The 27,008-nt window shown below is 41.8% G+C and overlaps 1 protein-coding gene across 3 annotated transcripts in view; it reads right to left on the minus strand.

The window, feature by feature from the left end:
* Lims1 (LIM zinc finger domain containing 1) overlaps nucleotides 1-27,008 on the minus strand; it is a 106,783-nt gene that overhangs the window by 20,610 nt on the left and 59,165 nt on the right. For 2 of the 3 annotated variants that reach the window (XM_027388350.2, XM_035453278.1), the window contains exon 2: nucleotides 7,247-7,406. In XM_027388350.2, coding sequence (XP_027244151.1) covers nucleotides 7,247-7,406 — 160 coding nt within the window. Of the gene's footprint in view, nucleotides 1-7,246; nucleotides 7,407-11,568; nucleotides 11,766-27,008 lie in introns of those variants that run through there. The other variant, XM_027388347.2, reaches the window with a different exon arrangement.

The following is a 27,008-nucleotide window of genomic DNA, read 5'->3' on the forward strand; positions in this document are numbered from 1 at the left end:
GGCAGCTCCCAGCTGCGGGTGGGCCCCTTCAGCCCCTGTAGGATATGTAGCCATCTTGGGTCAGAAATGTTCAGGGCATGCCAGAATCTAGCTTTTATGTGAGTTTCTGAGGATCTGAAATTAGGTTGTGAGGCTTGCAAAGCAAGTACTTTGCCCACAGAGCCATCTTTTCAGGTCCTTCACAGGAACTCTTCTTTTAAAAAAGGACGCCGTTGACATTCATCAAGGGTGCACAAGGCAAAACCTTAAAAGGAATGATGTCAAGACTACTCTCTACAACTCCAGACTCACAACATACCAGAATACAGAACACCCAACATGGTTCCCCAAGCCAAGCTTCATCCTAATCGAGAAAAAACACAAACAAGAAAAGTTGGGAGGCTTTAAAGGCTAAATGATTACATTTGAGAGGTATCTTGAAGCAAGTCATTCTAATAGGAATTGGGATTCTTTTCTTTCATAAAGTGGGAGAAGCAAGTGCTACTGTGATACAAATATATTAGCAGTCAAATCAGGAAGGACTCAGAAGAGACAGATCTCTTTGAATTTGAGACTAACAGAGCTACTCCATAGTGAGACCCCATCTCAAAACCAAACCCACCCAAACAAAAAACAAAGCTGACAAAAAAAAAAAAAAATCCACAAAAAGCTCCTCCCTGAAAAGCAAAAAGCAATCAAACCAAACTAAACAAGAAACCAAAAACCTCCTCAGCAAACAGTTCAAGGATTAAGGAACAGATTCCACTGCAACCATTCCCATCTCAGGTCCTGTGCCCCTGGGTGGTGTAAGCCCTAGCATTAGGACTATCACTCCTACTCCAAGAGCTTGCTGCTATAATGAGCTGCCTCTTTTCCATATGCTGTAGAAGCATGAAGTATAAAATGTCTCAATTAAGAGCCTGGGAATTGCCGGGCGTTGATGGCACATGCCTTTAATCCCAGCACTCGGGAAGCAGAGGCAGGTGGATCTCTGAGTTCTAGGCCAGCCTGGTCTCCACAGCGAGTGCCAGGATAGGCTCCAAAGCTACACAGAGAAACCATGTTTCGAAAAACCAAAACAACAACAACAACAAAAAAAAGAGCCTGGGAATCCAGAAGTTGATCCAAAGTAAAAGTCTAGGATATAAAATGAAGAAAAAAAAAAAAACCAAAACCAAAAAAAAAAACCCCTCAGAAACCATTAATTTTGAAGAATCAAATTTCTAGTAACACTGTCTTTTAGATAACTACACTAACCCCCAACCCCCAATGAGTTTAAAACAAGGAATACACTGACTGCATTAGTTACTTTCTGTTGCTGTGATGAAACTCTGACCAAAAGCAATTAAGGAAGAAAGGGTTAGTTATTTTGACTTTCAGTTCCAGAAGGATAGAGTTCAACATAGCCGGGAAGGCATGACCTAGTGGCAGGAGCAGGAAGCTGGCTGATCACATTTTCATTCACACACAGGAAACAGAGAGAACGGAAGTGGGGTGAGGTGGTAAATCCTCAAAGCCCACTCCCAGTGACGTTCTTCCTCCACAAGACTCGACAGCCTCTCCACACAGGGCCATCAACAGGGAACCAAATGTTCAAATAGAGGAGGCCACAGGGGACGTTTCTCACTGATACATGAATATAATAAACCTGTAAGAAATACTATGTTCCAAATTAGAACTGTTTAAGCAAATGCCTAAGAATTCTGGGCCCTTCTACCCATGGGGACAGCGATTATTCAGTGGGGGAGACAATGAACTTCAGCAGCAACAGCTCTGCTTCTTTGTGTACTAAGTTTCTGGAGTTCTGTGAAGATTACTATCAGAGAGGCGGGGGAGGGGCTGCTGCTTTAAAGCCAAAAATTGGAAACTTAGCTGATGGCCTTATTTCAGGAATGCACAGATGCTGGCCGTTCACCTAATGATTTATACACTGGTCATGAATTGCTCTGAAACAAGTGGGTCAGTAGATAAGCAGAGAGCCTGGCTTAAGAGTTTCCTCCCTTCAGTCTTCTCAGTCCCTGCCTTCCTGAATAATCAGGATACAGTATTAGAGGAAATGAGTGAGGAAACTCTTTGTTAATCATTGTTCCATTACAGCATTCACTACCAACAGGCCTTTCCTGTTAATATAGTCGGTGATGGGGAGAAAGAAACACACTGGGAAAGCCAAATGAGAGAGGAAAGTCTGAAGCTTTAAACAGAACTCAGCCCTAGGCATGCTGGCTGGATTTGCAGCATACAAGGCCCCTGCCTAGGCTCTGGTTTCCTGGTTCAGTCTATGCCAGTTTGAATTGCATCCCTCTGTAACTGTTCACTTCAGTTCACTTCTAAAAAGACTTAAAGGAAAAAAAAAAATACTCCTTTTTAGTGGAGATAACCAAGGTATCACAAAGCTATACTTAGGAACCATTAATTGCTGGTGTTTGAGCCTGTTTAAATGGGCATTTCCTTCAGAAAATAGCATTTAATTAGTCTGAATTGGTAGACTTATAAAATAATGATTCATATGCATTAGAAGACTGCACATACTGAGATCTAATGGAAAACTAGCAGTGGTTTCTCTTTTCTTTTTGAGACAGGGTTTCTACTTGCTGCGTAGTCAAGGATGGTTTTGTGCCCTTGATCCTTCTGTTTCCCAAGTGCTGGGATTACAGCCATGTGTTACAGATACCAGATCAATGTGGACAGTTTGTGCCAGAGGTATTCAAAGTTAAATGGGAAGAGGAGGGTAGTAATAAACAGCCATACTGAGAGGGAACAGTGCTCCGTAGTAAAGATGGATAAAGTGCTCTGTGGACTCAAAAAAGATGTGGAATGAAACAGAGGGCACTGGGCTGGTTAACAGCAGTAATGATGTCTTATAAAAAATCTCCCAGGCAAACAGCTTGGGTACCTCAGCTCTTTTTGATGAACAAAGCTGCAAAGCACCTTAGTTTTCATAGGGGACAGATTTCTACCTAAATGGAAAATAATGTTTTAACCATTATCATCTAGTAGGAGAAAGGGTCACTGTATGAGTGGGACCACATCTGGATAGTATTCCTCGTGGCTGCTATGCCACTATTTTGTTCTATTTTTCTTGAGACAAAAGTTTAATACTTTTAAAAATGTTTATTTATGCCAAGTAGTTGTGGCACACACCTTTAATCCCAGCACTTGGGAGATAGAGGCAGATGGATCTCTGTGAGTTCGAGGACAGCCTGGTCTACAGAGAGGAGTTCCAGGACAGCCAGGGCTGCTATAAAGAGAAACCTTGTCTGAAAAACCAAAAACCAAACCAAAACAAAAATGTTTGCTGATTTCTCTGTTGTGGGTGTTTTGCCTGCATGCATATTTAGTCACCACATGGGGTCCTGGTGCTCAAAATGGTCAAAAGAGGGCATGAAGTCCCATGGCACTGGAACTATAGATGGTTGTGAGCCACCATGTGGATGTCGGGAATTCCTGGTACTCCTGCCTCTTCCAAGTCCTGGAATTATAAGCGTATGTAATCATATCCAGTTATACCGTGCTTAAGAGAAGTACATATGCACCAGAATGCTTGTGCTCTAGTGAATGGGAAGTGAACAGGGGTCTGGTCCAGACTCGTCTTTGTGGCCAGAAGGATGAGTATCCTAGTCATCTAACCCAATGTTCTACAGAGAAGTCAATCATGTTTTCAAGTAACTAAAACCTCTCCCTCTCTCCTTGCCCCTCCCACTCCCCAGGTCTTACTAAGCAGACCAGATTGGCCTTGAACTTGCAAATCTCCTGCCTCAGTTACCCAAATGATGTGATCACAAGTGTGCAATACCACACTTGGTTATCTGTAAGTCTTCATAGCTAGTGTCCAAGGGAAAAGAAAGAGTAAGAACTGTGGAAATAAGGGGAGGTGGATGCTCTGGCAAAAGATAAAAGCAATAGCAAAGGTATGGACTGGAGAAGACACCCTCTCCTGACTGTCTATCTTCTGAAGTGCTGGGGATTGAACCTAGGGCTTCCTGAATGCTAAGCAAGCACACACACTATCAACAACTCACATGTCCTGCCCTGCATGCTTCATCATACAAACATTCTTAGATGGCGATAGCCTTTTCTCTAATATGTCATTTAACCAAAAGTAAAGCTCTTATTTTCTACCTGCAGATTTAATCCCTGGCAATTAAAAGGAATTTAAGCCCTAAACATTGTAGCTAAAATAGCTGTATTCCTTAGGACCCAGAGGCAACAGCCCAATATAGCCCAACTCTGGGATTTGAAACATCTTTTGGAATAATACTAGGGAGGCTATTTATAGCCCAGAAGTGAGGAGCAGTGAGGAGTGGACAGAAGGACAAGTGTGAGTCATATTTTATTCTGCTCTGTGGAAGGCTGTTTCCAAGCTTTCCCTCTGATCAAACGTAAGTGGCTTTGCAGCTGATAGGACCACATGTACAAGCAGGTGCATAGGAGGAGCTATTGCTGTCTGAGCAAGATAGTGCCAGATAATGCCCAAATGGCAGGCAGAAGGACAGCACTAGAGAAAAGGCATGGAGAGGGACTGTGCTCCATGATGCTCTCAGAGGGCAGATCAGGCAGAAGACAAAGTTCTGGGCAGACTAGAACTGACCTTTCCCTCTGAGTTTCTGACTCTTTCCTAAATTGCTTGTTCAGTAACATTTCCTTAATCTTAAGAAGCCCGTATGGATTCTAGGGCAGAAACGAGTTCTAATACCTGTCACACAGCAAACTGCTACCTGCTGTGTTGTCATGTTTTCACCTATCAGGGCCTCAAAAGAAAAGGAAGGTAGGGATTAAAGGGGCCTTAATACATTATGAATACCAGTGCTCCCTCTTTTTTTGCTTTTGGTATGTATGTATCTAGACATACTTATTTGTCTGTGTGCATGTTATGTGTGCAGTAATGTGTGTGTGTGTGTGTGTGTGTGTGTGTGTGTGTGTGTGTGTGTGTGTGTGTGATCATGTGGAGGCCAGAGATTGATGTCTAGTGTCTTCTTTAGTGGTTGTCCATCCTATTTTTGGAGATAGGTGCTCCATCAATCTTAACCTCACTGATTTCAGCTGGAGTCTAGGCAGCAAGTCCCAGGTGGGTCTTCCTGTTTCTGCCTCCTTAGCTATGGTATTATAGACATATGCCACTACCAGGTTTTTTACACAAGCGCTGGAGATCCAAACTCAGGTCCTCATGCTTGCACAGTAAGCACTTTATTGACTAAGCCATCCCGCATTATTTCTGGGACCTCTTTGTATGCTGTGGGACTTGTCATGGATGTCTATGATGACATGTTGTTTTGACATCCACTGTGAACAGAAGTTATACTTTCTCATACCAGAGGTAGGGTTCAGTCCCCCTAACTGTCTCCAGTTTTGTGCCTCCCAGCTCCACAGTGTTACCAATCCAGATGTCTGTCATACATCACTGTCCCTGACAACCTCCTACTTGTGGTCAGCTAGACACAGACTGTGTGGCTGGGCTGACTCCCACACCCAGCATGGAATGTACTGATCCAGACGTCACAGCACAGTCACCTAAATTGTGTCTGCTTGCTTTAAACCTACTAGTGACAACTCTTCACAGGAGACCTTTTGTATGCTGATACCCAATGGAGCTTTGACCCATGGATCCTGTCTCTACCTCTGCCTATACTTTCCTAACCTATGTGTACTGACTTCTAGGCATGAGTAATAAAAGCTTCATATTTACCTTATGTCTTCCCTAATTCATCATAAAGATCTTAAAATCACAACAGTATTATCTGGTTGAGTTTTCGATTTCAGATCCTTTTGTCAACTTTAGAGTTTTCTAAATTGAGTCACAGCAGTTCTAAGAGCAACCCTCCCTCCCGTGCTGTTACAGCCACTAGGGGCCCAACTTGTGCTTCTTTGTACCAATCACAGCCATTCAGACTCAGCAGAGGTTTGGCCCGCCCACCACCATCCATAAATCCTGGGAACTACCTCCAACTTCTCTTCTCCTGCAGTTGGACCCTGACCTCTCCTGTTCCTGTCCTTCCCAGTCCTAAGACCATCATTCCTGACAAAAAGAATAAAATTTTATTCTGTGACTATATGTTAAATGCTATTTCCTTGAGTTACATACAGACAATTCATAAATGGAAGTTTGGTTTTTTAAGCATCTGTGGAGACAGATGATGTTTTCCAGGCTGACCTGCAAATTTCATTCCCCAGAGGCGTAGGAAAATGTCTCAGTGTAATAATTAGTTTAGTAATGACCATTATAAACTACCTTTCCTTCCTCAATCATGGAGACAGGAAAATCTAAGTTTGGTAGGAGAAAAGGGATAGAAAAAAATCAAAGGGGCTGGAGGATGGCTCAGCAGTTAAGAACACTGGCTGCTCCTGCAGATGACCTGGGTTCAATTTCTATAACCACATAGCAGCACACAACATTCTTTAAATAAAGGTCCAATGGATCTCACAACCTCTTCTGGTTTCCAAGGGTACCAGGCATGCACAAAGTAAACAGACATATATATGCAGGCAAAACACACATACACATAAAAATAATGGTAACTAAAAAAGAAATCAAAGAACAGACATTTTAGCTGTATCATAATTCTATATATTGTCATACAAAAACACACATTTGCAAATATGCTAAGTGGTGTGGTAGCAAAAAAAAAAAAAATGCCAAAGTTGTCACTCTCATTTTCACTCATGACACGGGGGAGGGGGGGTGAGCCTCCCTAGGCCATCTCCACAGTACATGTTTACTGTGATAAAAGGGTTTCAATAATGGTGGAAACACAGACCATTTGATGACACTGAGAAAAACAAGTGTTTAGAAATATCTCAAGGCACACAGTGTGGGTCCTGCAATATTCAATTCCAAACAAGATCCTCTTTAGAAAATGCATTAAAATCTCCAGAGTATGGCTTGAAGATCAGGAAGTAGGTGACACAGGTTCCCTTTCAGGAGGATGTCCAATGATATCCTGATAAAGGAAGACACAGGATTGGGATGGGAAGATTCCATGTAGGGCAAGCACTGAGGGAGGCCAGAGATGCTTCTGCTGCAAGCCTTGTAAAAGGATTCTGTACTTGGAGTAGAAGTATTCAGTCTGACACAGTCACAAGACACTGTAGATTCTGGAATAAGGTGAATGATGGGCATGAATATAGGTAGGTATGCACAAGATCTTTTTAGATTGTGACCTCCATGTCCCACATGCACTTCATCATTGACCTTCCAGGTACTAAATACCTGGCACTTCAATTCAATCTTTGGAAATGAATTTGAAAGAGAAGGGTAGCTCAGTTGACCCACCTCATAGAAGAGTCCTTCTGGGAACTGCTGGAAGCACTGAGCACACACGAAGCACTGCTCATGGTACAGCTCACCATTACTGTTCACAATCTTCTCCGCAGGTGCAAAGCCCCCCTTGCAGCGCTCACATGTAGCGCTGGCCAAGGCATTGGCCATGTTGCTAAAACACACAAAGGACAAGATACAGATTGCTAACTTGTAATTAGGCTTAAGACCAGATGACATCAAGAACTGAGGAGCAAATTCTACCTGGACATAAAAAGTCATATTTTATCAGGTTTCACAAATACTGTAACTTAAAATGGCAGTCTCATTAACAAAGCCCTTGGGTTTCCCCTGCTTTGCTTCTGCTTGACTTTAGCCTTTTTAGCATTTTTGTAAACAATGATAGATAATAAGAACACAAATCCAAGCCAAGAGTTCCTTTAGCTGATGCAGTGGGATACACCTGTAGTTCCAGCCTTTAAGGAGGCAGAGGCAGAAAGGTTGCTTGCACCCACAAGTTCATTAACAGCCTAGGCCATAGAGCCACAGTATGACTCTGTCTCAAATAAATAATCCACGAGTAATTGTTCCCCACAAGGACTCAGGCTTATAGCTGGATAAGTAACTTTAATTAAAATGTCCATGTTAATGACTTAAAATAAAAATGTCTTTGCTATGGATACAATATTTAGATGATATTGCACCCCTCCTCCAGCTCCCCCCGGACTCTCCATTCCATAATCACCCTCCCAACTTCATGACTCCACCTCTCCTCGTAACACACTAAGTCCAATCAGTGCTGCCACACGTGCATGAACGTAGAGCACCAACCACTGGAGCAGGGCAACCTGCAATGAGCCACAATGCAAAAGAAAACTGATTCTTCCTCCCCTAGGCACCATCAATTGCTAACAGCTTCTTAGCTCCTTCCCTCTGTGAGATAACATCTTAAAGTCAGTCAGTTTCTTTCTTTTTGAAGAACAAAATCTAAACTTCATTCAACTAAATATCATATTATAGCCTCAATTTAAATTATACCTTTGGCCGGATGCGGTTGAAAGCAACTGCTTAAAACCTCTGAAAACTATACAAGCTGCCTCAGTCCTATTAAACAGTACATAAGAAAACACTGAATACTAGCATTATAAAATGTATCTTAAAATCACAGAATTTTATGTTATAAAGATGATTTTTCCAGATAAAGGGATAGGTTCAGAGGTGGATGATGAATTCAATACCATTGAACTAGCTTCTTAGATTATGAGTGACACAGGCGTAGAATCTAGGCTCTCTGCTTACAGGGAACCATATCCATCACAGATCAGATCCTTATTGCAAACTCTGCAGAGTTCCTGGTAGGTATGCAATCATGTTTTGCAGGTCAGGAAAATGAAGCCAGACAGTAGCTAGCATTGAGTGACTCTTGACAGTTCCCTCATGAGCAATACCACTACACCTCAAAACACAGGATGTAATCAAATGAATAATTTCTCTAACCACTGGTGCTTCAGATGAAAGGCAGTATGAAAGGCAAAGAATCAGGTGAGAATTTCACGTAAATACTATTTTGTTTCTGAAAGTTTTAGAAATAGAGAAGGTTCCCTATGCTGAACAGTCACTGGCCCAGTTATTCTACATAATTTTACAAGTTGCTTTTTTGTTTGTTTTCACAGGCCTCTACCATAAGCAAGTCTGCTCCACTGGCAGAGCTTCTGACCTTTCGATATTTCTTCAGTCTACACTACTGATGCCAGGAGACAGATGGTGTGGAGAGCCACTAACTTCACAGATACTTTAACCAGCTGCTTTGCTCCTACCTCTTTCCAAGTTTGGCTATTTCCATAGCAAAAGTGGCAGTAGTTATTCTCCACCTCACCCCAATGGCAGACAATTCTACACTTGTCTTTGCCCCTAAAATGTTTCAAGGCAATTCTATGTTGTAACCTGCCATAAGAAACTCTATGTTGAATTCCCACACTCACCATTTCAGACCAATCAAAACTCGGTTTTAATTACTAAGCTAAATATAAAATAGGAATGTCACTGAGGAAAAAAAATGGAAAAGATGGGGCCAGTGAGATGGCATAGCAAGTAATAGTGCTTGCTGCCAAGCCTTAGGATTTGAGTAGAAGAACAAAACTGACTTCAGCAAGTTATCTTTGACCTCCACATGTGTGCCCCCCCCAAAAAAAAAACACTGAAAAAAGGGAAAGGAGGCAGCCTCACTGCTGGATAGACCTGGCCTAAGCACTGTGTAAACAAGATTTCCACTTTGCCATCTCAGAATTAATGTGACATGAGAAGATCCCAGATCAACAGTGATAGTTTTAATGAAGTTCTGGAGAGATTTGTACACCCTTTTCTTACAGAAAGAGTGACTGAGTGGGGAAGGACACTAAGCCCACACCTGCTCAATAATTCTCAGAAGCTGTTCGAGAATGACATAATAAAAAGATGAGCCACTCTGGAAAGCAGAAGAGGCTACTAAAGTCTAAATTTATTCTAAATTCTCTCAAGGACATCCCAAGCTCAGCAGGATTTCTCTGTGTAACCACCCTGGCTGTCCTTGAACTCTCTCTCTCTGTAGATCAGGCTGGTCTCAAACTCACAGAGGGATCAAAGGCATGCACCACCACCACCAAGCTAGACCTCAGTTTTAATGGACTTCCTCAAAAGCTGGAGAACATTCTGGAATGTCCTGATCCACTACCACTTAACTCAGTGACTCTCAAGGTATGGAAATTCTGAAGCGCTTTCTCTCAGCCACATCTCTTGCAGAAGCAATTGTAAGGAAGGAGCTTGCATCAAGAAAAACATCAACAAAATGTACAAAAATGTAAGGCAACAACATTCTTTATATTATCAACATGCAATGAGTTACTTTTCAGTGAATTAATAAATACAATTTCTCATACAAGTACTGGATTTCAATCCTGTTTTTGAATTGTTTTTTTAAGACAGGGTTTCTCTGTGTAGCTCTGGCGGTCCTGGAACTTGCTCTGTAGACCAGGCTGGCCTTGAGCTCACAGGAGATCTACCTGCTTCTGCCTCCCAATTGCTGGGATTAAAGACATGTGCTGGCTGCCGCAATCAAACCCCACCCCCCAGCTCCTTTCTGTGGTTGTGCTGAGACAACATAAAGAAGTCCTTGGAATAAAAAATGCTATTTACCACTGACTTGTTCATATTCACTACATTCCAGACTTTATGTCTGAATACTCAAGTAGAACTGGTAAAATGGGTAGATCATCCTGTGATGCTGAGCAGAATACACAAATATATATATATATATATATATATATATATATATATATATAGTAAGACAGACACACACACACACACACTCTCTCTCTCTTTAGTAACAAAGGAGGAACAGGACACAGCAATCACTTGCCTCCTGACTGACCTCATATTTCCCTTTCCTCTATCTTGTTTGTTGGCTGGTTGATTTTTTTTTTCTTTTTTTTGAGTCAGGGTCATATGTAGCCCAGGCTGGCCTCAAATTCCTGGTCCTCCATACCTCCTAAGTGTTGGGATTACATGCTCAGCTCCTCTCTTGCCTGACTCTCCAGAACTGTTCACATTTTTTTATAGCTGACAATATTTAATATAACATATGATAGAAGTTATTTTTTTGAGACAAATCATTAGATTGGTTATATCTAATTGCTTAATTTTCCAGAAACTTTTTTTCAGTAAAAAGTGTTGCTGATAAAGAAACTATGGGAATGGGGAGAATGTATGTCTATGGAAGCCTTTAGGAAAGCGTCCGACTGGCCAGCTGGGATTGACGTTGTAGACCTACTTCTACAGGTCGGCTGCTCAGGAAACTACAATCAAGCTTTCCAATTTCTCACATCTTATTAATCACTACAAGTGAAACAAATTTTCTGCTCTCCAAATACAACAGTGTGCAAAATATCCCGAGTTTACTAGTCACCTCAAATACTGGCTATGGAATAATTCCCCAGAAAAGTGTTTCTCAATTAAAATTTTAGTTTCATCTTTGAGAACTTTCAGAGTATATTTTTTTCCTGTTATAGATCCTGACAACATAAAGTACCAACTTCTCTCATGGATAACACAATGAAAATGTACCATTATTAGAAAGATGAGAGCTTGCTACTCTTCCCAGGAAGGTAGCATTTTCCTTGACATCTATTACGTCCTCTGGTAGTTTACAAGACAAGGCAATCTGTGAGCCACCCCAAACCCTCAGTACACCCTGGAAAAACCGTGCTAAATTAAAACACATTAGCTGGACCAAAAGGCTAGGGAACGCAGAGCTGAAGAGGTGGAGATTTGAAAGCCAGCATTCCAGGAGGAGAGAGACTCACAATTTCGCATAAAAATCACAAAATTCCTTGTAGACTTTTACATCACTGTGCCTGCGTTGCAGCTTGGATACAGCCCTCTCGTCTTCGTTCCCATTAGTCTCGAGGACACTGTTAAGGACTGTCCGGGGGATTTCTTCATTTTCTGGGATAGTGCACGGGCGTGATCGGCCTGGGAAGGCCATTGTACAGGCTTCAGAGTTCAGAGTCCTGTGATGCCGAGCAGGATACAGAGAAGAGAAACAATATCCAGGCCTCCTGTTTCCCAGCCAGGGTCACTCCCACTGTTCCCACATGCGTCACCCAGCTGCCAAGGTCGCTACTGACTTTTCATGTTAAGAGCTCAGTAGCATAGCAGTCTGGATCTATTACAGCTTTCTAGATCTCAAAAACACTGCACATGACAGTGACAATCTGTTTCTGAGCAATTCTCCATTTGGGTGTGCAACTTTTGCAAAGCTTGGCAAGCTCTGGCGAGGATCTGTAAGTTCCTGAAATGAAGTTCTATGTAGTCTCCTGTTATCTTTGCTCTTCATACAATAAACAACATAGTAAGGACTTCAACAAATGGGCGCAGTATAAATGAGAAAGAGCTAGAGTTGAATTGTAACTCTTTATCCCAGCTAACCCTGCAACAGGAGTCACAAATTCTTCATGGTGTTCCAGCTATATTTAGTTTAAACTAGTTTAAATTACAGGTTTGTAATTGTGTTTGTCATGATGATAATAACAACAGCATAGCATGAGGCCACACAAGGGTTAAGGGTTTTTCTTTTTCTTTTCTTTCTTTTTTTTTTTAAACTCTTCATTGATTCTTTGTGGATTTTATATCATGCATTCAGATCCTATTCATCTCCCTGTTCCCCCTGCTTCTACCCTCTGCCCTTGCAACCTCCCCCAAAACAAAACAAAATTTAAAAGTAAACCCACAAGCAGACAAACAACAAAAACAAAACAAAATCTCATCGAGGAAGCTGTAGTGTGGCCCAGTGGGTTACACAGTATACCCTTTAGTCCATACATCTTTACTTGTAAGTTCAATGAGTCACTGGTCTGGGTTGAGGCCTCTGGCTTCTGCTACACTATCAATACTGGGCCCTCACTGGGACTCCTCTTGGATAGCCTGTTGTTGCCCTGTGTCGTGGAGACCCCAGCTTTGGATCTGCAGGTCTGGCCACTTCACATGTCCAGCAGTTCATCTGAGTTCAGCTTCTAAGCGAGGAGGACAGCCACAGCTCTGTGCCAGGGTTTTAGGGTTTTTCTGTGGTTCCATTCTTTATTCCAGTGAGCCATATTACCCAAAGCAAGCACCCAAAGGAACTTGTGAGCAGGCATAGCGCTGGGCACCTCAGGTAACAGATAAGTCATGAAACTAACACACAAGTAACACACTGTTGAGACCTGAGTAACAGTGAATGACAATACGGAGGCGTTAGCAAGTATCTTCTATCATATCGCATGCCCTATGAAATGGGTGTTAGTCACAAGTAAAAAAACAAGTGGTGGGGTCAAGACTCAAACCTAGGGACTATACTGTAACTTCTATGAGAGAAAATGGCTCAACAGAATCACTGGGAAATAAAATGGGTGAACTCTAAATCAGTATGTGGTAGACACAAAATGGGACCAGAAGCAGAAAATGGGATCACATTTCCCGACTTTGAACCTAGATATCAGAATGATGAGAAACTCAAAGACTGTGGCCTTAGACCTGCTGAGAGCCAAAGCTAGGGGATGATAATAGAGGGGAATCACTCGTTTTAAAGAGTAAAGAAACAGCTTTATGGTGTAACTGTTACCCTTTCTATTTATCTGTATGTTCACACTGTTGGTTCCTTTTTATAAGGGCAAAGTAGAACAGAGGAAGGACAGAATCAGACAATCAATTTCAGCTTTCTCCCTGAAGGAGAGGAAATACAGTAGTGGAGTCAGGAGTCTGACAGTAGCAGTTGAGGAAGACATCTGATTAAGTATTAAGACTCCCATCCTTGAGGTTTATTTTCTTTTGTTTTTGGAGAGACTTTCATAGCCAGCTCAAATTTGCTATGCAGTGGAGGCTGGCCTTGACTCCCACTCTTTCTGCATCTATATCCTAAAAGCTGAGATTACAGGCATGTACAACTATGCCCAGTTTAAATAGAATATTTTTCTGTTAGTTTTTTTTCTTTTCTTTTTTTTGGACAAGGTCTCATATGGTAACCTATGCTTGCCTCAAACATATTGGTTTTTACTGACATAGTAATTGTTTACATCAGGGTGGTGCAGCATGGTGCGCTCTCTCTCTCTCTCTCTCATATATATATATATATATATATATATATATATATATATATATATATATATATTCATCACTTTGGAATGATCAGAACAGGGTAACTGCCTTAAATGATCATCTTAGTCATGTATCATTTCTTTGGGGAAACTGTGGAAAATTCAAAAATGTCTCTACTCAATTAATTGTTGCTAACCAAAGTTCTCCAACTATACTATAGCATATGTAATGCAAAAAGTTGTTCCTCTGGTTCTTCTGTATCTGGTTTCCACTGACCATCCTCCCTTCATTATCTAGCCCTTTCCCTTGCTTAGCCTCTGGTCACCACTTTTAGATAAACTTTTAGCTTATGAATACAAATGAAAACATGCAGGATTTTTTTGCATTTAGTTTCATTTAAACAGTGGTTTCTAGTGTTGAAATGATACAATTTCTTTCTGTTCTGATGGCTAAACAATATTTTACTCTCTCTCTCTCTCTCTCTCTCTCTCTCTCTGTGTGTGTGTGTGTGTGTGTGTGTGTGTGAGAGAGAGAGAGAGAGAGAGAGAGAGAGAGAGAGAGAGAGAGAGAGAGAGAAATTTCTTGATACTGGAATCTATGGAATAAGATCCACACTCCTATATCGAAGTTTATGCTACCTGGCTTAAATGCTCATGTAATTTACAAGTCCAGTTTATTTTTGGTAATGGCTCATTGGTTCTTACTATTCAATGTAGCAAAAGTAACTTTCAATTCCACAACTGCCTGCTAATGACTGACACAGCTCTTTTATTTTTATATTCTGGAAGAATAACACATACTATGGATTGAGAAAAAGGTTACTATACTGGTGCATGAACAAAATAAACACAAAATGCTCTAAAATTCTCTCTGTGATTTGTCTGGTATCTTTGTAATTTGTAGCTGATTACTTAAAAAAAAAAACTAGAAGAAGAAAAAAAAGAGAAAAAACTACATACTGAGTAGCAGGAATCTTCAGGCTGGTAGAGATCAAACGAAACAATAAAAGCTGGATACTAGAAACTGGCTGAGTACAAAATTTCACCCACAATCTTAAACCTCAGGGTGTGCACAGCTGAAGACAGGCAACAAAATATCAAAACACAGTGGTGAGTTTCTGTGATATTATTTGTAGAAGGTAGAATTGCTATTTGCAGCATATGACATTCAGGGCATTTTCCTGGGGGAGGGAGAACGACAATTCTTTTATCTCTGTAGGGGAAGGCTCATGACAGCCAGAGAGAATCCTAATTCATAAAGAGAAATTCTGACACTTAGGGGTGATTCTGTTAAATGGGGTCAGCTATGTGAGAAAAGTGTGGGCAGAAATGAAAATTACAGGAGACTAGAGAGCATGGCAAGATAGAAGCTTTTAAAATTCAAACTGAAACCAAGTGTAAGAAATAAGAGAGAGTGGGCGTTGGTGGCGCACATCTTTAATCCCAGCACTCAGGAGGCAGAGAAGGGCAGATCTCTGAGAGTTTGAGGCCAGCCTGGTCTACAGTGTGGACCAGGTCTAGGACTTGCCCCAAAGCCCCAGAAAATCCTGTCTTGAAAAACCAAAAAATGGAAAAAAAAAGAGAGAGAGAGAGAAAGAAAAGAAAAAGAAATGAAGATAGCAAAGGTAGTTTGGTATATCAGTAACTATGTGGTCACTTTTTTAAACTTACCAAAAAAAGATTTTATTTTATGTTTTGAGGTTTTGCATGTGAGTGCAGTGCCACAAGAGCCCAGAAGTGGATATCGAATCCCCTGGAGCTGGAGTTACAGGAAGTTGTGAACTGCTGGACATGGGTGCTAAGAATATAACTCAGGTCCCCTGGAAGTGCAGAGAAGGCTCTTTAACTTTTGAACCACCTCTTCAGCTCCCATTTTATATCTTTTGAGCAACAATTTTCTGGAGTTTTCCTAATAAAGATAAATGTAGAGTGTGTGTGTGTGTGTGTGTGTGTGTGTGTGTGTGTGTGTGTGCAACAATTTTCTGGAGTTTTCCTAATAAAGATAAATGTAGTGTGTGTGTGTGTGTGTGTGTGTGTGTGTGTGTGTGTGTGTGTGTGTGTGTGTGCCCATGCACACACGTACACAGTATTTCCTCACTGCCTTGGTTGAAAATTAGTTAATCATAAACATATGCATTTATTTCTGTGTTCGCTAGTCTGTTCTATTAGTCTATTTTTATGCCAGTACTATGTTACTTAGGTTACCAATGCTCCCAGCTCTGTTCCTTCTGCTCAGGAATGCTTTAGCTATCTGAAGTCTCTGTGGCTCAATCCAAATTTTAGGAGTACTTTCTTTACCTCTGCAGAGAATGTCTTTAATTTTTATTTGTGTTATGTGTAGGGATGTTTTTCTGCATATATGTTCACGTGCATTTGGAGGACAGAAAAGGGTGTCAGGTCCTTTGGTATGGAGTTACACTTGTGAATCACCATGTGAGCACGGGATTAGCCTGGGTTGTCTGCAGAGCAGTCAATGTTCTTACTCCCTAAATCATCTCTCTAGGCCCCAGTGCTATTTTGACAGGAATTGAACTTGTTTGTCATCAGGGGTTTTAAAGGCTTTGTAACAATTTGTGGACATATGTCTTCCTAATCTGGGGACCTCTTATTTTCTCTCATCACTGTTCGGTGATTTTCATCAAAGAGATTATTTCTTTCCATGATCATGTGGTGGCTAAATTTAGTTCTGGATCTTTCCTTTTCACCCCTCCTCCCTTTTTCCCAACTGTTTTACTCAATCAGCACAAGATTTACATGTTGTGAGGAAAATTTATGGCTGTGACTCTTGGTTTTTTCAGATCTTTCTTATCTGCCTCCCCCACCTTGTGTTTCTCTATGTAGCCCTGGCTGTCCTCGAAATCAGAGATCCCCGTCTCTGCCTCCCGGAGTGCTGGGATTAAAGGTGTGCACCATTCCATTCCCAGCACTCCAAGATATCTTAATTGTGATCCCGAGAGAAAGCAGGCAAAGGTTCTGAAGGAAGAAAGAGCTAGGCCATCTGCAGCACACATTTCTATCACACTGACCTCTTACTAGGAGCTAAGACCCAACCAGTTGATTCTCAGCATAAATGCAAGGCAAGGAAAGTCTTTGTGTGATTTTTGTTTGTTGTTGAGATAGGGTTTCAATATGTGAACCAGACAGGCCTCAATTCAGAGACCTTCCTGCATCTGCAGGGATTAGAGAATTAGGCACCAAGCAATCTTTGATTGTTGGTTTTGGTTTTTGTGACAGGGTCTCACTTGATAGGGCAGGCCAGCCCAGAATTCAACAGTAATACTCTCAGCCTCCTCAGTGTTGGGATCATTTGAGCCTTCACATAGTGCTCAAAGGAAATTCTCTGTACCAAGAGAGGCGCCAGAGGGAGGATTCCAAAGCAGCTATGATGTCCTCTACTGCAAAGGCGACAGTGAACAAGCTTTGGGATTTTAGGAGTGAGTAACAACACAAAAGGGTTACCCCTCCTTTAGTAGCCACTCTGGTAAGATCTATATATTCAAAGTAATTACTCCCATTCTTTTACTGTTCACATCACCAGGAACACACCAAGTTCTTACTATGTGTTCATGGGGCATCCTAATAAGTACATCTGTTGAATGAATACATAAGTGAATACAAGTCACAACCTCGGCTTCTCTGAGTATACAATGCAGGCAGGGAAACAACACGTAAAAACATAATCGTTTTTTGTTTTAAGTGAGCAGAGAGTCAAGGCTTTGAGGTCAGTGCTCATTGTTCTGAATAAGCACCAGTAGCCATGAGGCCAGTGAAAGGTTGGGTGGCATTGTTCTCCCCACATGGTTACACAGAGGTCCCTTCTCATTTTAGCCAGCACAGAGCAGAGCAAAAAGAAGGATATCAACAGAGCAACCTGAGGCCAAACATTACTGCTCAAGTTTATACTTACATCTCTTGCTTTGTTTTCAACTTTTCTGACACTTAATCTCAGAATTACAGACAGCCATTTTGGATTGTGATTCTAACCCTCAGAAAACTTTAACCCAAATGTCCTGGAGTGAAGCAGCCACCACCATTATAGTAGCATCAAGTTATTAGAGTGGGAAGCTGTTTGCTCGCAAACACCAAAAGTTCTCATTTGATGAACATAGCATCGATTAGGTGACTTTTGTTGAGTAACTAGGATTGTTTGAGATCCTTAAGGGTTTCTCCCAAGATGTTCAATAATCTAATTAAGCTAGCCATTACCAAAGCCAGTATGCATATTTGGAATATCCTCTAGGACAGTTCTGAACCCAAATGTTCCCTTAAGACACTAAGAATAGAGATTTCTATTCCATGAACTGATCAAGGCCATTTGCTGGATGCCAAACTTCATTACCTACGAGAGGACAGAGTCTGGGCCCTGGCTGGAAGTCCTGTTTAGTTTTTTGTCAACTAGACACAAGTTTGAGTCAAAGGGGAAGAGGAATGCCAATCGAAAAGAATGCCTCTACCAAATGGAGCATTTTCTTTATTCATAAAGGATTTGGAAGTGCCCAAACAGGGTACATGGTACTACCCCTGGGCAGGTGGTCTTGGGTGGTATAAGAAAACAGGCTGAGCAAGCCATGGAGAATAAGCCAGCAAGCAGCATTTTCCCACAGCCTCTGCTTCATTTCCTGCCTCTAGGTTCCTGCCTTGACTTTCTGCCCTGACAGTTAAGCTGAAATAAACCTTTTCTCACCCAGATTGCCTTTGGTCATGGTGTTTAACCACAGAATAGAAACTTAGTTAAGACACTGGGTGTATCTAATGTCTTGTTGAGACCAAACTACACACTACTGCACTCTAGTACAACATGAGGACAGCTGTAGAGATTCTGATTGATTCCACCAGTTTGCAAACTTCAAAGATACAACAAACAACCTACTTAGAGATGTCAGACAAAGCATTGCAGGTGTTCCCATGAGCTTAGATACTTAAAATTTGGACATACTCATAAGCAGAGTTGACAAAGCAGCTTCTGGAGTGGGGGCAGTACTGGGGATTGTATCTAGGGCCTCATTAAGGCAGAGTATATCTACAAAGACAAGGTTGGCCTGCTAGTCACTATGTAGCTCAGGCTAGCCTCAACCTCATGCCTCAGGAGACCAACCAGATATGATGAGTTTCATGCTACAGTGAGAGATCCTGTGTGTGGATCTGTCCTCTGAGCATGACATGACATGATTAGTTCTCTCTTGCACTGTTAGCAGCTATAAGAAGAAGACTGAGACCATTAACTTTCTGTCATCAAAGGGAAAGAGGCTCATGAAGTCTTGCCCCTCTCCCATAAGACTTATAAGCAGGCCAGGCATGGTGGTACATCTTTAATCACAGCAGAGGCAGGCAGCCAGCCTGGTCCTGCATGTAGTGAGAGTGAGTTCCAGGACAGCCAGGGTTATGAGAGACTCTGTCTGAACGAACACACACACACACACACACACACAGAGAGAGAGAGAGAGAGAGAGAGAGAGAGAGAGAGAGACAGAGAGAGAGAGACACAGAGAGAGAGACAGAGAGAGAGACAGAGAGAGAGAGAGAGACAGAGACACAGAGACAGAGATAGAGACAGACAGACAGACAGAGAATAAAGTTTCTAAGCAGTTAGGATTGTTAGGAGGGCCTCATGAGCCACCCTTCCTATCCCTAAGGAAATAGACAGTTAACTGTTATACTGGATATTTTTTTCTTCGATGGTGTAGCTGCCCATAAACTGTTCATGCTCCTGCAAGTAATCCTTTAACTACACTCCTTTAAGTAACTCTAATTAAAGTCATTCCTTTACCAAGCTAGTGTCTGAATGGAATTAATTTCTTTGTTCTATCATTGTGCCCTATCTGGAGTAAATAGATGTTTGTCTGTCTCCTAGAGAAAGTTCACATAACAACCTGTCTCAAAAAGTCAAGACGGGGACTAGGAAGGTGGCTCATAGTTAATGTACTTGCTAGGCAAACAATGAATTTGAAGACTGAGTTCAGATCCCCCAAACCCACATAAATGATGAGTGGTTGTAGCAGCCTGTCTACAATTCCAGCCCCAGAATGCAGAGACAGAGGGACCTTAGAGCAAGCTGGCCAGCAAGACTAGCTCTTGTAGACCATGCTGGTCTCGAAGAGTGACAGAGGATGATGCCTAACATCAACCTTGGCCTCCACACACACGTTCAGCCACAAATACTTACAAACACATGTGCACACACTTGTACACACACATGCAAAGAACATGCATAAAAAGAAAAAAAAAAAAAAACCAAGGACACCTTCTGAGGAATGACATCAGAGCTGGCCACTGGCCTCCACACACCTGTGCACACATGTGTACCAGCCCACTACAAACATGCAAACATACCTGCACATACACGAAGAAACTGGATTTGTAAAGAAAATATAGCTTTTACATGTTTTTATCCCTCCATCCATACACAAATAAACTATATCAGTAACATGTACAGCATTTACATTGTATTCGGCAGAACAGTATAGAGATGATTTAAAGTAAGACTTGTACTGGGACCGGAGAGATGGCTCAGTGATTAAAAGAGGACCCAGGTTCAATTCCCAGCACCCACATGGCAGCTCACATCTGTAATTCCAGTTCCAAGGGACCCAACACCCATGGCAATACACCAATGGACATACAAAAAAAAGCGGGGGGGAGACTTGTGCAAGCAAGTATCAGGTCATTTTACAAAGGGCCCAAGCAACCACAGATTTTTGCTATCCCCTGGCTAGGATGGTAGAGGTGGAGTTGCAGGGAAGTGTTCTAGAACCAAACTCCCACCCCACTGTGACTATAGAATGGGAGAGCCATAAATAAATAAATAAATAAATAAATAAATAAATAAACTTTATTTCACAAAAGATTTATTGGATCTATCACTAAACCAAGAACTTAGCAATAACCACCACTAGAATGAAGCTTTTTCAACTGCTACCAAAGATTTCTGTGTCATACTGGGGTGTTCAAATCACTAACATTAACTAGTTAAATTACCATTTGGCAAAATGAACTATTTTCCCTGCAATTCTCTTTTACCTAAATGGAAATTTTCATCTGATTTTCCTCAGACCACTAAAAACAAAGCAACTATGACTTGTAAGTGAGATAATGGAGATGGAAAATTCTTTCCCATTTCTACTTTGTAGGACAAATGTAAAATGTTTTCTTTCAAGACAATAAGGAAGTAGACAAAGCCAGAAAAAGATGAATTTTCAATTAATATGCCATTTTGCCTTGTCTGTTAAAATTGCTTCCTAATTGTATAAGGCAAAAAAAGATTATGATCATGGACAACAGTGAGAAAGTAGTTAACACACATTTTCTTAAACTAGCTTAAATTGAATAATAATGCATATGTTTTATGTGTCTGCACTAGTATTATTTCCTGGGATTATTAAAAGGAGGTAAAAGCACTTCATAGTACGGGGGGGGGTGTTTTGAGACAGGGTGTCCCTGTGTAGCCAGGGCTACCTTGGAACTAGCTCTGTAGACCAAGCTGGCTTGGAACTCTGAGATCCACCTGTCTCTGCCTCTTGAGTGCTAGTATTAAAGGTGGGAGCCAATACCACATGGCAAGTTTATTGTATCTTAACTATAACTGGAAATAAAGTTAAAAAAACAATTTAAAAACATGAAATGTTTGGATTAAGGGACCAGCCACTACACTCCACCACCAATATGCCAACCCAGAATATATGGTCCAAGGCTATTTGCATATAATTATTCCTAAGAGCTGACCATGGAAATAAAACATACAAAATAAAGGGGCTATCTTTGATGTCTGAGAGTTATATGGTACCATATAACAGGCCTGATGATAGTTAAATATCCGTAAGGAAGAGAGTGTGATGCTATCTAATCACAGGCTGGAACTTCTTGGGAAGAAACTAGGAGGTGTATACTTTGTCCTAAAACTAACAATTCAAATACAGTAAATCTAGCACAAGCAGGCGAGGCAAAGACTCTTCCTCTGGTGTCTGCAGAAGAGAGAGGCCACAGAAACCACAGGCAAGGGGCTGCCGAAGGCCTGTGACACAGGGCCAAACGGGCCAGCTACACAAAGGCAGAAATGTTTTGTCACAAACCAGCCTTAATACTGCAAATCAATATTCAATCTTAACCAGTTTAACAAATACTGAGATCCTACTTTGGGGTCCATTTCTCATGAAGCATCTCACTTTCTGAATGAACTCAACATGACTCACACAACAAAAACCTATCCACATAAGATCAGAGTGTGTAAAAGATGCCCCAGCTGGGGAGAGTGAAGGAGACAGCCTGAAGTAATTCCTTCTCCATGACCTCAAACATTCTGAAAACTGTGTAAAGAGAAAGTAGCAGACCGCCCTCCGCAAAACAGCAGAGCTAACAAGCCCCCAGCCCCCAGCTACCCTTTCTCTACACTGACACATCCTTATCACAAAGGCAACCCACCATAAAAAGGAGATGGGAAGAGATCTGGGAAGCTGCCAAATGTGTAGAAAAAGTCGTAACCATTAATGACAGAACATTGAGAAATGTCACCAACATCTGGCAGCCTGGGGCAGAACAAGTGGCCTGCACATTTCATTTTGTAGGTTGGATTTGGCCTTCCTGATTACCCAACAATAGTACAGTTTAGAAAACATGTATAATCATCAAAAAGTCACTATTATTCCCCTCAACTAGAGACTTTGAATCCCAGTCAATGAGCCTGACTTTAGGAAGACTGAACACTGTCCTGTACAAGTGTCTCAAAGTTGGGTCCCTCAGTCTCTGTACCCTTCAGAGCCTGGAGCACCCTCTCAAGATTTCATCAATTATGCTGCTAAGAAGTAGAGGGCCAACAGTCAGGGCACCACCCTTGTTGACACCCAGCCAGTTCAAGGTCTTTATTTAGCAAGATCATACTTAAGAGACAGCTCCCTTAACTACAACCACTGCAGCAAACTCCTTAGGCCCCCACATAAAGTTTCTTTCGCTGAATCTGGAGTGTTTGATCAACTCTCAGACAATTCTTTAAATTTCCATCCGAGTTTAGGAGGCTTTGCTCTGATTTTTCAAGTATATTTTATGGAAAATATCCCTCTAGTGCTTCCTGTACTGTTCATCACGTCTTTCAATTCTTATCATAATGCATTAACATGTTCTTACCTCTAAACATCTTTTTAGAAAGCGACAAACCCACATTTGAGAAAGCTCCGAATATAGAAGAACAGTATTTTTAGCTGTGCTGACCTAAGAGATGCCCCAGTTACCAGGGAAACCTCTCAGTGCATCCAGGAGCTCTTTATATGGTTATGGTGACCAGCAGCTCCAGACTGCCAGGCTCTAAAGTACATTCTTATTTTAGTTCTGACTCAGCAGAGCTTCTCATACAACTGCCAGCTACACTGGGATAGGAAGTCAGTGGGAGGTTTTATTCTTGACTAAGCTTAATATGAGTCCTACTTCACTGATAAGGAAAAAAGAAAACCCTGAATTTTTCCATACAGAAGGACAGAAGTAAATCACTTCATTCAAGTCAAAGATTCTTCTGGTTAAAATTCAAATACCTCTTGTTTCCAGTTACTTTCTTGATGTAGAACATACATACATACATACACACACACACACACACACACACACACACATATACATATATATACATATATATACATATATATACATATATATATATATCAGATTACAAAGAAACTGAGTTTTTTTTCTAAAGCTGAAATGGTTCCTTCCCTTCATGAGGTTTAAATTTTGTGTTGTGCAGAAAAAGGCAAGGAATATTTTAGCTGCCATGACTCAGATTTTATCATAACTGTGATAAAAGACAATGTGGAAAGGACATAACAAGACCCTAGGAGTCTGATATTGACCAGATGGTGCAACTATCCTGCTGGGGCTGCAGCCTCTCTAAGATTCTTCAAATAGCCTTTGTTCTGGCCCCTGAAAGCAGGTCACATCGTTACACATGAAGGTCTTTATACAATTCTTTCACTCTTCTCAAGAGGAATTCTATAACCCTGGCAGCTCTGTCCGAAATGCTGATGAAGCACTGCCTCCCTCTGTCTTAAGTCTTTAAAGCAGCACACAAGCCATGTCAGTAGAGGGCACCATCGAGATGCTACAGGGTTTGTTTCCCTGGGCCTGCAGAGAGAGCAGCCACAGACTAGACTCTTATAGCATGTTAGGCTTCCCCAGCATGCAGCTCCTGCAGGGCATGGCAGCTGCAGCATTTGCAGTAGTGTGTTGGGCTCCTGTGGTACAAGGTAACCAGCAGTATCCATTTCTTTGGTAGTTCTGCAAGATAAAAATAGGTGGTGGATGTGTATGGCAGGAGTGGGGGTAGGGGACTTCCCCTTGGAGACTTTTACCTAAGCCCTTGGGACAGTGACTATTTTATGGCAGCTCATCCTACTCTATTGCTATATCAACATCTATTAAGAGCTGGTCTGGACAAGAGAGCTGACCCTCCCCTTACTGCAACACTCAGCAGAGCTGCCTGGTGATTGGAGGTAAGGGTGACCCAGCCCCAGTGTTGCAAGCAAAGGAGAACTGTCTCCATTACTCAGCTAGTATGAGTGGAGGAGAGACGCAATCCCTCACCTCCTGGCCCTGGCTGGGGTCATAAGAGCAGGAGGGCTATCCCCACCCCTCACCAGCTACAGTACTGAGTGGCCCCTGTACCCTGCTTGGGAAACACAAGAGCTAACCCTAGTAGTGCAGGTGTGGAAGAGCCAACCCTGAGACATGAAAGCCTGAGAACCGGCCCCACCCCTTGCTCATTGCTAAAATAGTCAGAGCTCACCCTGGCAGTGAGGATAGGGGAGAACTGACTGCTGAACCAACCCTACAGCCAGGCCCAGAACCAGGGTAATGACTTGGCCCACTCCAACATTCACCCCATCTATGATCTACTGGAGCATGTGAAGACCCAAAGCTGCAGGCTCTCCACAACACAGGGCAACAGAATATCTAGGCAGCATCCTAGTGAGGGCCCAGCATCAATCGTGTAGTAGTTACCAGAGGCCTCGAACTAGATCAATGACTCTTTGCAAGGAACACTTGCAATTAAAGGTATAATATGGTCAAAGGGGCTTATGGTGTGACTATCTGTGTCACACCACAGCTTCCATGATGAGATTTTTAATTTTCCCCCTTGAATTTTTTTTCCTTTTTCTCTTAAATTTTGTTGTATTGGGGATTCAGGGGTGGAGGGAGGATGCCAAGGGACTGGGAAATGAATGGGTTCAACATCAAAATGATATAAAAGACACATAGAAATAAAAAGAAAGAGCTGGTCTGGAGAAAACCGCTGTTTTCTATCAAATGTAGCTAACCTGACAAGAGTCCTCCCATCTAGATGAGCAGAGGACCAGAGTTTAGTCTCCAGCACCTACATCAAGCTCCAGATCAGAGGAGCCAATGGTCTTCTTGTTTCTATGAACACTGCATTCACAGAGCATACATTCACACAGACACACATAAAAACAAAACTGAAGAAGTTATCCTTCTTAGACAGTTACTTTAAAAAGCAGATATTTTATTTCCTGATTGGACAAAGGCCAACAGAGGAAGCCTGTGGTCAGAATCCTGCAGTTGAAGACCTCTCAGACTTTTGGGCTCCGTACCCAACATGAGGAACTTGTCTCACTTAGAAACTTAAAACAGCCATATTTGCTGCTGGAACTAGGAAGAGGTGGGAGGAGTAGGTAGCTAAGTTAAGTACAGCACAAAAAAACAGTCAAAGAGTCCTCAGAAGGACACAAAAAAAAGAAGACGACTGAGGAACTTGAGGTCTTCATGAGTTCTCTTTGCTTCCACAGATGAGGAAGCAGCACTGCCAGAATGAACAGTCACCAGGACGGGATGGTGGGAAAACTAGCCCTGTGAGAAAGTGTAAAAGACTAGACAATAAGGATCTAGACTATTATGAAATAAGCTTTCATGAGCTGACATATCACAACTCATTCTCCTTTCCCCGCCATCTGTTGACCTCTCTCTGGTTCCCGCAGACAGAAAAATTAAATCCAACAATGGGCAGGCTGAATTACCTGAGTCTCTAAAGAGGGCAGTTACCTTAACAGAGCAGAATGGAACCTTTCTTTTCTCTTTTACATACAATTTAGCAAGGCACAAGAGTGAGTCAAGTATCTCCTAAGAACTCTGTTCAGTACGCTTTCTTCTGTCCATTCTGGTCTAAGTCCTTAAGGATATTCCTCCTTCTTCTATTCACAGAACTCATCTTCTGCTGCCACAGAAGTGGTGACAGCTAGCACCCAGTTCCCACATCAACCGGTAAGAACAGTGTACAACAGAATCCAGCAAACAGCCGGGGAAAGAGTACTATGGAGCCCAAGCAGATTATTAATGTTCCAGTTATTTTTGTAACTGAGCTATGAAAACAAGCAGTTGCCATGTGGGTTACATTTTTGTGCACACTTCTTGACACTGCTTAAAGAATGCAAAAGGAAGCTAAGCATGGAAGCTCACACCTACAATCCCACCACTTGGGAGGCAAAAAGAGGCAGAAGGATCATTGCAGGATCAAGGCCAGCCTCATCTATATAGTCAGTTCTGGGAATGCCATGGTTACATAACAAGAACAAGAATTGGTCTCAATTTTTTTTTTAAAAAAGGAAATTAAATTTAAGTCTTTTATAAATGGAACTGTTATCAAGGGTTTTAGTTCAAGACAACAAACATACTTAAATAACCTGTGGCCTACCCAGTACTCCTATGAATCAAGCATTAGTGAAAACAATCTTTTTTACAGCAATTCATAGATAAGAAAGCAAGAATTAAAAATGAGTAGTCTGGGAAAACAGAGAGAGAACATGTATCAGGGGTTTTCTTGCTGTGATAAATCAGTAAGACCAAAATAAACTTGGGGGGGGAGTTACAATTCAGGTCATACTCCATCACTGAGAGAAGTCAGGGCAGGAACCTGGAAGCAGGAGCTGAAGCAGAAGCCATGGAGGAATGCTGCTTACTGGCTTACTCCTCAGGGCTTGCTCAATTTGCTTTCTTATACATCCCAGGACCCTGAGGCAGCACCATCCACAATGGGCTGGGACCTCTAATATCAATCATTAATCAAGAAAATGTCCCCATGGACTTGCCTATAGGCAATCTGATGGAGGGATTTTTCTCAACTTTTGTTAAGCTAGAATAGTCTGGGGAATAATAGTCTCCTGGTTAATAAAACCAACCAGGAG

The sequence above is a fragment of the Cricetulus griseus genome (assembly GCF_003668045.3).
Source record: "Cricetulus griseus strain 17A/GY chromosome 1 unlocalized genomic scaffold, alternate assembly CriGri-PICRH-1.0 chr1_1, whole genome shotgun sequence".
NCBI lineage: Eukaryota > Metazoa > Chordata > Mammalia > Rodentia > Cricetidae > Cricetulus > Cricetulus griseus.